The sequence below is a fragment of the Populus nigra genome, chromosome 1, assembly GCF_951802175.1.
Source record: "Populus nigra chromosome 1, ddPopNigr1.1, whole genome shotgun sequence".
NCBI classification, from domain to species: Eukaryota; Viridiplantae; Streptophyta; class Magnoliopsida; order Malpighiales; family Salicaceae; genus Populus; species Populus nigra.
Genome location: NC_084852.1, coordinates 45,879,922 through 45,892,089, shown reverse-complemented (window position 1 = coordinate 45,892,089; position 12,168 = coordinate 45,879,922). Strand labels below are relative to the sequence as shown.

General features: G+C 32.4%; 2 protein-coding genes across 5 annotated transcripts; one reads left to right on the top strand and one right to left on the bottom strand.

Annotated features, from left to right (window-relative positions):
• The first annotated feature begins 6,084 nt into the window (after positions 1-6,084).
• LOC133680879 (vesicle-associated membrane protein 722-like) lies at positions 6,085-9,047 on the top strand. Of its 2 annotated transcripts, XM_062103902.1 has the most exons (6): positions 6,086-6,264; positions 6,410-6,651; positions 7,700-7,841; positions 7,926-8,046; positions 8,238-8,300; positions 8,568-9,047. In XM_062103902.1, the coding sequence occupies exons 2-6, from the start codon at positions 6,462-6,464 to the stop codon at positions 8,709-8,711; spliced, it is 660 nt and encodes a 219-aa protein (XP_061959886.1). In that variant the 5' UTR covers positions 6,086-6,264; positions 6,410-6,461; the 3' UTR covers positions 8,712-9,047. The 2 variants fall into 2 exon arrangements, with proteins under 2 accessions (XP_061959885.1, XP_061959886.1); XM_062103901.1 differs by having other exon boundaries at positions 6,085-6,651.
• A 181-nt stretch (positions 9,048-9,228) lies between these two features.
• LOC133680877 (protein SULFUR DEFICIENCY-INDUCED 2-like) lies at positions 9,229-11,767 on the bottom strand. 3 transcript variants are annotated; one of them, XM_062103899.1, is made up of 4 exons: positions 11,448-11,767; positions 10,311-10,523; positions 10,008-10,163; positions 9,229-9,808 (listed from the first exon to the last, which is right to left on the bottom strand). In XM_062103899.1, exons 1-4 carry the CDS (start codon positions 11,547-11,549, stop codon positions 9,428-9,430), a joined length of 852 nt encoding a protein of 283 aa, XP_061959883.1. In that variant the 5' UTR covers positions 11,550-11,767; the 3' UTR covers positions 9,229-9,427. The 3 variants fall into 3 exon arrangements, with proteins under 3 accessions (XP_061959883.1, XP_061959884.1, XP_061959882.1); XM_062103900.1 differs by having other exon boundaries at positions 9,229-9,835; positions 11,508-11,764; XM_062103898.1 differs by having other exon boundaries at positions 9,229-9,835; positions 11,448-11,762.
• Between the last annotated feature and the right edge of the window lie 401 nt (positions 11,768-12,168).

Here is a 12,168-nt window from a genome sequence, read left to right as displayed (position 1 = left end):
AAAATTGAGATCCAATAACTTTTTAGTTTTTTAATGCTTTAATTTCACAATTAAATGATCATATTGCCCTTGAAATCAAGAAAAAAATAATACTAACATCCAATGGTTTTTTATATTTTTATAGTGATTTTTTAGTTATGGACAATTTGAATAAGGGACAACACAATCTCTTGATAAGTGCAAATATAATAAAAAAAAATAGAAGTAGTTAGCGCGCGTTACACAAGCTTTAGCAAGTGGAAAACATCCGTCCTATTTGGACGACACATGTGATGTCTCTCGATAGAAGCATTATGTCGTTCTCTTTATGGTAGTCAGACGTGTATGCATGGATTAGCAATAACCGGGCTCCAATTGACTTTTTTTCTTCTCTTTTAATGTCTCGAGTTTCGTGCCACCCCTTCCAAATATTAAATATATCCCGTTAATTTATACTTGTATCAGTTTTGGTTATCATTCTTTTAATTGTTATTTGTTTTGCTTTTGATGGTCTTGAAGTTGGTTTTTTTTTTCAATTTCATCTATTGATATTTTATTTAATTCAATCTATATATCCAGTTCAGTTCTTATTCTTTTGATTGATATTTTTTGTTTTTTTGTTTTTTTATTTCATCCCTTAGCATTTTATTTCATTTAATTTTTATATATAATTTGCTCCTTGTTGTTTTTATTGTTATTTTGTTTTATCGTCTTCTTATTTTATTTTTTCAATTTAGTCCCTCGTTAATTTATTTCATTTAGTTCCATATCAGATTTGGTTCTTGATGTTTTGATTGTAATTTTTTTTATAATTAGAAATTTCACTTCGTGATTTTTTTGTGTTTTTCTTCTATGAAACAATCTCGGTCTCATGAATGGAATCGCAAGTTTTAAAGATTATCTCAATTTAACAAGGTCGTTAGTTTCGAATATTGGCTTGGTTTAACTTTGATCTTTTTATGTATTTTCTAAAAATTTATTTTTTTTAATTTCATCATTTGATATTGAGTTATTGGATCTTGAGTCTTGTGATTTCTTTCACTTTCTTTTATGTTGGGCTATCTAGATTTCATATACCGAGTCATGAGTTTATTGAGTTAACTCGGATTATGTTCAATTTTTTTTTCAATGTTTTTTTCAAATTGATATTTTTTTAGTTTCACCATTTACTATTTGGTTTACTTGGAAGTTAACCTCCATTGTTTTATTCAAATTCTCAAGTGGGAGGTTATTTTGATCTCGCAATTGAGGTGTAAATCTAGCATGCTGACTTAAATCAAGTTTTTTTTTTCATTTAAAAAAATAATTTTTTTTCTGGTTCATTATTCAATGTTTGCCTTGATAATAACCGAGTTTTGAATTTGTTTCACTCTCATCATTACAAGTTATCTCGTTTTCATTCAATTTTTATTTTATTATAAAATAAGATTATTGGGATATTTTAAGAATATTTAAAAAATATCTCTTACAATACTAGCAAGCATTTTTTTTATCAACCACTAACATTTTTTTTATTATTGTTGTTTTTTTAATCACATTCTTCTGAAATTAAAACTCATTTGAATCAATGAACCGTGACCTAGATTTTTCATGCTCTTTTCAAAACGTTATTATTGTCCAGTCATCATTTTTTTACATTGAAAATAATTTAATTTAACCCATGACGTAGTAACATGATAAAGTATAATGGTCTACCAATCTCATTAAGTGCAATGTTGGAGTCATGTGGTAGTTCCTCCAGACATTTCTCATATTCTGTTTGCGGATTCTATTGGTACCAGTTACTGTAAGGGAGGCTAGTTTTTCTTTTCTTTATTTCCACCGTACAAAAAAAAAAAAAAGTAATCCAGCAATTTATCCTATAACCATAAACTTGTATTTTGTTTTTCAGAAACGCACTTTAAACAATAAAAGGAGGTCACACGTGCAGTGATTTGACCGCACGATTCATCTAACGCGCGTTAAGGTAATGTTTAGGATTACGACTGTAATTTTAGAAATAATCAAATTTTTTATATTTTTCTTTATATTTTAATGAATTGATATTAAAAATATTTTTTTAAAAAAATAATAAAAATATTATTTTGATATATTTTTAAATAAAAAACATGAAAAGAAAAATGAAAATTAAGTAGTAATGCTTAGTATTGTGGTTCAGTTGCACTTTAAAATTTTTATTTTTGGTTTTAAATTATTTTTTATGTGTTTTTTTATCATTTTAATATGCCGATATCAAAAATAAATTTTTTTAAAAAAATTATTTAAATTTAATTTTAAATGAAAAACACTTTAAAAGATAATCCATGCTATACTTTTAATCATGCACTAAACCATAAAAGAAAATCACGGGCTAAATAGTTGATGATTTGATCCCGCGGTTCTTCCAATTGTTGATCAATCTTGACTCGTTAAGGGTTTACAGCTTAACCAGATTGGTATAGTGATCCATTCATGGATGTTATCGTTGGATTGATTAACCCGGTTTAGTCCAAACAACCCTGGTTGAAAAGAATGAGACTGGTCGATTTTATTGAGCCACGAATGTTTTTAAAAATCACCCTTATTAGAGCGGCTCGACATTTTTAAACATTTATGACCAGCAAGTAGTAATCGTGGAGATTAGCGTGCAAGACAAGGCAATCCTTGATACACAAGGCAAGCACCATATAAAATGATCGAGAATTTGTAAAGCCGATTGATTCTTGATCCAGTCATAGTTTTTTTTTTAAAAAAAAATATACACTGTATTTGTATATGATAATATAATAGAAATACTAACTTACATTCAAATATAAAAAACTGAATATAATTGAATAATAATAAAAAAAAAGGCAACGATAAATAAACAAAACCTAGCTATTTAAATCGGAAAAAAAATGTAAAACATATGAGATTTCCACGTAGTAATTACAGTTAATTTTTTTTCACAATCTAGCCCTCAAAGTTTATTTCTCTTCAATTACATTATTTTATGCCCAAATTCATTACCGGCTTATCAAAAAAAAAAAAAAGGAAGTTAAGGAGGGTCATAATTGAAACAAGGGGTGTCAAGGTGTAAAATAAAGAGAAAAAGGGTTGTAGTTGAAGGCACCGTTTGGTATTGCGTTTGTAACTGCATTTCATTAAAATTTGAATTTTTTTTTGCTAAAATTGAGTGCGGTTTGTACTTTTTGGATCGTTTTGATGTGTTGATGTCAAAAATAATTTTTAAAAAATGAAAAAAACATCATTGACATGCATTTCGGCAATAAAAAGCTATTTGAAAAGCACCCGCAACCACACTGCCAAACACTCTCGAAAAATAGAACAAAAAATCACTTTGATCCTTATGCTTTTTAGATCATAACTTTTACCCCCTCGTGTATTTCACAATTTCAATTGTGATACAATGTTTTATTTTTGTTACTTTTCAATCTTTATTTCAAGATAGTAGATATAAAGTCACTGGATTATAACGATGGAGAAAAAAAGTCTCAACCATTATCCATTTTGCCCATAAAAAATATCAATTTTAGTATTAAATTTGAGAAAAGTCTCACCCGCGTGTTTTTTGATTTTCCCATAACCTAAAATAATAGGTATGGATTATTTTTTTTGTTTCAAATTAATTTTAATTTTTTAGACTTGTTATTCGAGATTATATATAGATTTATCAATGTGTACATGGCATTTCAACCAACAAAAGTTGAAAAATGAGTTTCCTAGTAAAAAAGTCTTGTTTCTCGATTTTTTTGTACACTACAATGATTAAAAATATAGGGTGAAGCAAGCCTCGAATCATTTGACACATTACGTATTTGTTTTTTAATATAAAAAAAACAAGGGTGAACAACAGATTGTTTGTCTTTTGAAAATTAAGAAAAAAACAATTAGGGTGCCAACCATGTATGGCTCGTGTGCCTCGGCCATTTTTTCTTGATCATTGGTTTTTTTTTTAATTTTATATTGAGTTTTTATTTATTTATTTATCATGTGTTTTTTTTATATAGGTTTTACATTTTTTTATTAAAATATAATCTAGTTTTCACATAGTTTACGAACACGCTTGCAAGCTTTTCTTTATCATGTGTTTTTTCATAGTTATTACATTTTTTTATTATGTTTTTTTAATTAAAATACGATCCAGTTTTCACCTGGTTTACGAACACGCTTGCAAGTATTTTTTTATCATGTGTTTTTTTATATATAGTTTTTACATTTTTTTATCATGTTTTTTTTTTATTAAAATACAGTATAGTTTCCACCTAGTTTACGAACACGCTTTCAAGCTTATATATATATATAATCTTATAAGGTAATTTTTCTTTTGATTGTCGTGGGGTGTCCAATCCAGCTTGCACGCACCACGACTATTCCCCACGGCCCACTGAGCATCCTGCAAGTCCAATGAGCAGGTAAGGCACCGCGGGAGTGACAGGCGTGCACATAGAGAATCGAACTCGGGACAGAGACGGAACAAGTCACACGGTTGACCACTGAAGCAGACCCTCAAGTGCCTTATAAGGCATTTTTACATTTACATGCCATGGATCACGGATAAATATACTTGTAATCATAAATTGACGTGAATAATCACATGCAACTGGTTTTAAAATCAACATACTCGTTAGCGCTCGTGAATCGACCAGGTTGTCTTCAACGAAGCACTGCCACTTTTCCCATCAGCTGATCACATGCGAGTTCACATCCTAACTTATTTTAATTTCGTGTAGAGCAAGAACAGAAACAATTTCGATGCGAATGTTGCTAGAAAAGGAGCAAAAACAAATAATGGAATACATGTCCAGATCAATCACTCATGGGAAATAAACTCGGCCAGCACTCGTCTTATTTCAATTCCCATCACATCTACCTCAGTTTTCTTACCCTATATGTTACTGTTTAGGATTTTGATTATAATTTAAAATATTTTTTATTTAAAAACATATTAAAATAATATATTTTTTTATTTTTTAAAAATTATTTATAATATCAGTACATTAAAATAATTTAAAAATATAAAATATTATTTTTTTAACATTAAAAAATTTAACTTTTTAAAAAATACAAGTTAAACCGTGTTTTCAAACAGTCCCATGACGTGAGTGGTTGGTTGTACCTCTAGTTTGGTGAAAGATACTTTAACTTTTCACATTCATTTTCAACCAAGATATAAAACCGACAAATCCCAGATTCATATAGCATATCGCGAAAGCTCAAATTTAGAAATTTTTAAAAGTTCTTAACCATTTAATTTCTCAGAAAATAAATTAAAAAAATAATTATCTATTTGAGCATCAAAGTTTTAATAAAAAATTAAAATTAAAAGATAAAATTCACCTTCTAAATTATCTTCTCCTTCTCATGGTTATTAAGCTGTGCCGGGTCAGATTTCTCAGAAAATAGAAGATAATTGATCCGATACGACCATTTAATTAAAAACATGTTGATTTTTTGTAATTTTTTCAAGTGACATTGCTTTGACTTTGCCGGATGAACTCCTAAATTGAATTCAATAAACATGCTACTTGTATGCATATCTCTTTTATTAAATAAATATTGGCAGTAACATCTTTTTAATTAAAAGTTAACAACATATAATTGCTTAATTTAATCCAGTGCACAAATGGAAATTGTGTATTCCTTTTTTGCTTGTTGAGAGATAATAGAAGGTTGAGAGTTCTCCTTTAATTTTCTGCTTGACTTTGTGAATTCTTTATTTATATTTATTTGTGTATTCTATTTATTTACAATATTAAAAGAGTGTGAAAATTTTAATGGATTTGTGGGGCAAACCAGTGATAGATAAATAAATTAATAAGTAAAAAAATGAATGTAGCGGGATTAAATTGCCGCACCGGAGCTGAAAATTTTGACAAGAAAATCAACCCTACAACAAGTGATATTTGGGATAGAAACATGGTAAATACATGGTTGCTTTTTTTTAATATATAATTTATTTAATGTACAAAAAAAACTTCCACTAAAAACAAGTTTTTCTTGCTTTTTATATAAATCCCACAAAAAAAAATAATCGTAACTCACCACGCCACCTTGATCCCAAACACTGGAACGAAGAACTAGAAAATTATTAGTAAGAATTCCGAGCAAAATGTTCAAACAGGAAAAACTATTAATTGAAAAACTCTGTAGAATTCGAAACACCCGTACCGCGTGAGAGCCAGCCACTATTCAACAGAACAGATTTATATTTCTCCCTCTCTCCCAAATTCAACTCCCTTCCTCTCTCTCTCTCTCTCGCTCTCGCTCTCGCTCTCATCCGTTCCACATTTCCACTATTTCTAGGTAAGTCTCTCCCTAAAAAAAAAAAAAAAAAATAGCAAAATTCAGCAAATTAATTCCTCTTCCTTTCCATTCGATCCCATCGTCTCTCGTGTTTTCTTTCCTTCCTTTCGCTTTTAATATTTGATTTGATCATCTGATCTTCTAGGGTTTGAGTGTTTCCGTGTTTTTCTCGGGGAAAGGGAGGAGAGGAGGTAGAGATGGGGCAACAAACTTTGATCTATAGCTTTGTGGCAAGAGGAACGGTGATTCTTGCGGAGTACACGGAGTTTAAAGGGAATTTCACAGGCATCGCTGCACAATGTCTTGAAAAACTTCCCGCTTCTAATAATAAGTTTACTTATAATTGCGATGGCCATACCTTCAATTACCTCGTTGAAAACGGATTCAGTAAGATATTATTGTTGTTGTTGTTGTTGTTATGTTTTCACTTTGCTGATTTGATCTGTGTTATTTTTATTGATTATGATCTCCATCGTTTGCGTTTATTGATCGATCTCTTTTGATTTGATTCGTTGAATTGGTTGACTTTTTCTGGCTGATCTGTGTGTTTGACTGTTTCATTTGAATGTTTTGATTTGTTTTTGTTAGTCATTTGTCATTTCTGCGGGGTAGGGGATTCTTGGTGATTTACGTGGGCTGATAGGTATTGGAATTTATGGATTGGTATATTGTGAAATAGTTTATCGTTAGATTTTAAATTATGTCTTGCTTGTAATGAAGACACTTTGAGGTTTTCATTGTTGTGTATATTGATTTTGTCTGTCGTTAATCGGCTGGCGGTTTCTGATCTCTGTTCTCTTGGAAGTTTTATGCACTGTATTGCTATTGTATAGTACTTTGACTATTCCTGGCCGTATTCAATGTTGACTATTCCTCTGGCGTTTTTGTTATTGTTTTCAAATGAAACTATGACTATATTTCTCTCGTAACAAACATTGTGACAGAGAATGGAGATTTTAATTGATATCCCAACTTCTATGAATACAAGTAGTCTCTGTGTATTTTATTGTTTGTTTGTTTTATAACCCATTGATGTCTTTTTGGTTGTTGCTGACTCTTTAATTTGCTGCCTTTAGATAAAGAATACAAATGAACTAGCTTATGGAAATACAGAACAGGGAATTTTGAGGGGGAATAGTTCTCTTTTGCATATGAGAGCATAAAATTGCTTGTACAAGTGTTTGTTTCTGTTAATTGCAATTTCAATGTTCAGAAACTGAAACTTATTACATTGCATCAATTCTTTTCTTTTCTTTTCTGTTTTTTTTTTTATTTCAAATCCTTGCCCCCGGTACAAAATTCAAGTATGTGATTTACCTGAATCAAACACAACACATTGTTTTGATTTAATTGCATTTAGATATGATGTTTTCTGTTCATAATCACCAACGTTGTTTATAGCGTTAATTCTTGTGTTTTGTGTTGGATGCCACAGCTTACTGCGTGGTTGCAGTTGAATCTGCTGGCAGACAAATTCCAATTGCCTTTTTGGAGCGAGTTAAGGAAGATTTTAACAAAAGATACAGTGGAGGAAAAGCAGCAACTGCTGTTGCCAAGAGCCTGAACGGAGAGTTTGGGTATATATAAACATGTCTAATTTTTCACTTATATGCATTTTTGTTTCTTTTCAAACATGCTTTGCTTATTGGTTTTTATTTTAGGTCCAAATTGAAGGGGCATATGCAGTATTGTGTGGATCATCCTGAAGAGATCAGCAAGCTTGCAAAAGTCAAGGCTCAGGTCTCTGAAGTTAAAGGTGTTATGATGGAAAACATTGAGAAGGTACAGATCAGCCATTGGTTTTCTTTACCTGTGTAATTTGGAGGTTAAAACAGTCTTGGGTGCATGTTATTGTTACCAAGTAATGATGTAATTGCTGAAAGGCGATGATATTTAGTATATTGATCTTGAAGAGTAATATTTCTAGAAACACTAAGTGAGACAACTCGTTGAGGCAATTATTTCTTGCGCAGGTTCTTGATCGTGGTGACAAGATTGAGCTGCTGGTGGATAAAACTGAGAACCTTCGCTCACAGGTTAGTTCAGTGGAAAATGCGTTTAAATCTTTTGCTTGCTGTCACACTTCTACTCTTGAGTTTGAGTTAGGGGGCTTGCTTTCAAAATTGCCACTGAAAATCATCGGAATGTTCCAGACATGACTTTTATGATTTAAAGAGTACATTAGATGGGAGTGGATTTGGTTGGATTCATATCTGTTTCTTTCCCTGTTTCTCCAGTTTTCTCTCCTCTCTGATGTCTTGTTATCAGGGCATGATATATTCAAACGTATGTGGTGTTTGCAGGCACAAGATTTCCGACAACAGGGAACTAAGATGAGAAGAAAGATGTGGATTCAGAATATGAAGATAAAACTGATTGTTTTGGGTATTATAATTGCCTTGATTCTCATCATAGTCTTATCTATTTGCCATGGCTTCAATTGCTGATTTCTCTTCGCTTTCACTGGAAGCTGCTTTTGCTGCGGATTGTCTTTGCGGAATTGATTCTTATTTGTTTTTGATGATATGTCCTTGAGATCTCTTTTTCGACAGGGTCTTTTATGTCTTAGATTACTCCTTTCTCCTTGTTAGCTTTGTTTAGGATTGTGAAAGGTTTTGTATTTTGAATTTCGTTGTATAGGTTATATGAACTCTTGAGTAGATAATTATCTTCCTTCCTCCTACGTTAGTATTAATAACTTAGTATTTGTTTAATGTGTAATGAACATCGAATCCATGCAGTTTAGATTGTCCTTTGCAATGTTAGTATTATACTCTCTCTCAGATCTATCCATTCATTCCAAACTGTATCAGAAAGGGGGTTAAGGGTCAGAAAAATACGTGCAGCAAATATTGCAGTTGATGTGGTTCTGTAATGGATCAAAATCTACAATGAATGGAATCCGCGGCGTGGAGAGAATTCTTGGAACTTGTTGAAAGCATTCGCATGGAAGACTTGACTATATACTGCATAACACAACACCAAGAAAGTAATTGGTGTGTGTTTGGTTTTGAAGAACACAGGAAAAATACACATCGTACGGTGGTTGCATGGAACACATTGAAGTATTCATTTGTTACATTATCCTAGTCCCAGCTTATCATCCCCTCTAATTATACACTGCCCAGGGTTAAAACATTGAAGAAATTCTTAAAACAGGTAATCAACAGGCTAACTGATCCATGAATGGCGAGATCTCTTCAAATATGGGCAGTCTTCTTGATCTATATGGAGTCCATTGACTCATCAACTGGTCAAGACCCTCAACAAAAGCATCTTCTAAACTTAATCCTGATGGTTCTGAAAACATCGATGAGGATTGGCATGTCTCTAGTTCACGTAGCAGCTCCTGGGCGCGGTTTCTTGACTTGGGCTCATCAGATCCTAAAAGCTTACCCTGCAATATGTCATCGATAACTGATTTTGCCTCAGCATATCGTGTTTGCTTGATTAAGCACAAGCACAAGTTGCAGGCCTTGTTAGCATCAGGATCCAAAGACTGAGCTTTGTGGTATACAGCTTCTGCTGCCATATAGTTTCCTCGCTGCATATATGCCCAACCCAGGTTTCCCTGCGTCAAATGTTTGCAAGATTAGTCAACTTTGGAAGACAACTCAACAAAGACACGAAAAGATAAATAAAATGCAGTCCCGTGTCCTTCATTCTGGGCTCCAAACAGAACAGTGACAGTATAATATCAAAAGCAGTGGACTACAAGGAAGTGGATTATACAGATATAATACCAGTATCCGACTAGTCTCTTGTTTGACAGTAACCTGGAACTTCCTCCCGTGCGAACGTGCTGTCTTGGTAGCCTTCCTGTTGAAGGCCTCTCCTTGGTGAATCATCTTAAGTTTCTGTTTCAGTAGATCTATCTGCTCCTCAATTTTTCCACATTTCTGCCAAATTTATCACAGTTATCATGATATCATCAAGACAAAGAAATAGAACAGGAGAAAGGACACAAGTAGGCAATTCCTTCTCATAAAACTTGCTAAAAAAGGAATTTTAACTATTGTAATCAGATTTCCATGCCATATGTGTACCTTGTACAAGTCAATGAGGACGTTATCTAGAGATTCTTGGGCTTGCTTCGAGCAGCGGTCTCTAAAGGCCTTCACAGATTCAATAGCTTCCTCTGCCCTGTCTTGCTGTTTCATAACCACTGCCATGTCTTTGAGAGCACTATCGACCCTGTCTCCGGCATTTATCGCCTTCCAAAACAAAGCTATTGCTGCTTCAGGATCCTTCTCAACTAGCTGTATATGCATGGAAAAAACACAACACCAGTTTCAGAACAAGAAGACGCGGCAGCTTATATTCAAACGTGCAAACGAGACAATCAACGAAGGCATCAAGGAGGAAACTAAATGCTGAAAACACACCTAAGGCTCACAAAACTACAAAATTGCCTTTCAAGAAATATTACTTCAAGAACCTTTACTAATTATAAAGAAATGCGGTTTCTAAATTTAGCAAATTTGCAACATAAACTCAGCAGAAAACAAATTCAGAAAAGATTAATTCCTGGATTGAAACTTACTTAGACCTAGATTACGTTTGTTTACAGTAATTCAAATAATATTATAAACAAAATTATCAGATTTTAACATTTTGTAAGTATTTTTATCTTGTTAAATTAATCAAATAATTATTTTGTTATTCAATGACTGACATGTCTTTTAAATATCACGAAAATAATAATAGAAACAACCTAAGATGACACACCAAGATACTTCCAGAGTAAGAAACAAACATGAATCCAAAAGTAGAAAAACCCCAACTATCTGACACCAAATTCAAGCTACTTTCAGTCCTGTTGAGATCCGAAAAAGAAAAAACACAGAGATAGTATATTTCTACCATGATCAATGCCCAAATCACTGCATCAGTACTGATTCAGTAAAATGGAACCCCGCCCGCGCTTCTAAAGGAATGGTCAGTAGCACAACAACAAGATCAAAGGGTGCGGTGCAGGAAAAAAAGATCAAAACAAGGAAATAAATAACTTTCTCTGCAACAACATAACGCCTTTTATCGAACACCAAAAATTTTCCAAGGAAACAAAAAAATCCCAGAATCAAGAACTCCACAAAAGAAAACCGGAAAGCCTCCCACATGAATATCTAAAAAGTGAACGAAACTTGTGTGTATCTCTCCAAGTCATCATCATGTATATGTACCTGAGCATGCTTGGCTCTAACATAAGGGCTATCCCCAGGAGGAGGAAGTTTATGAATTACATGATGATATGGAGCTTCTGATTCTTTTCTTTGACGGGTCATTCTTAGTTTTTGCCTCTCCTTAAGCTTGAAGATCTTTATGATAATCTTTAGACTTAAAAAAAGTGGGGGTGTTGTGCGAATAGAAAGAGAAGATTGCTTAGTGCTACAGAGCGGGTCTTCCACTGAATTTTTCTACTGAATTTTTCTAGAGGGTGAGGAGAGCTGGTGGAGGTTACTATGATGATGATAAATGAAGGAATTTTAGGTTAGTGAATTTGGACGTCCAGGGTGTCCTGGTTCACTGTTAGTTGGATTTGAACTGTCTGATTAATAGCGTGTTTTTTTTTTAGTTTAAAAAAATGTTTTTTAAAAAAAATAATTTTTAATTTTTTTTATTACTTCAAATTAAATTATTTTTAATAATTTTAGATAGTTTTAATACTTGAATTTAAATTTTTAAAAAATAAAAAAATTATTATTTTAATATATTTTTAAATAAAAAAAAATATTTTAAACAACATTCGCTACTCAATATTAAACTAACTTTACGTGGCAAGCTCTTGTCATGCCGACTTGCTAATGACTTTTTCAAGTCGCCGGAATATAAAATCACGCGACAGAGTGGCGCTCTCTCTCTCTCTCTAACTCGCTGGATTCAATACTTTTTGATTAGTTGTTA

Coding starts and splice junctions, on each gene's coding strand:
- LOC133680879 (XM_062103901.1), top strand. CDS start 6,462: ATGGGGCAACAAACTTTGATCTATAGCTTTGTGGCAAGAGGAACGGTG. Junction 7,842..7,925: donor AGCCTGAACGGAGAGTTTGG/GTATATATAAAC, acceptor TTTTTATTTTAG/GTCCAAATTGAAGGGGCATA. Junction 8,047..8,237: donor TGATGGAAAACATTGAGAAG/GTACAGATCAGC, acceptor TTTCTTGCGCAG/GTTCTTGATCGTGGTGACAA.
- LOC133680877 (XM_062103898.1), bottom strand. CDS start 11,549: ATGACCCGTCAAAGAAAAGAATCAGAAGCTCCATATCATCATGTAATT. Junction 10,524..11,447: donor TTAGAGCCAAGCATGCTCAG/GTACATATACAT, acceptor ATGCATATACAG/CTAGTTGAGAAGGATCCTGA. Junction 9,836..10,007: donor AAGAGACTAGTCGGATACTG/GTATTATATCTG, acceptor CATTTGACGCAG/GGAAACCTGGGTTGGGCATA.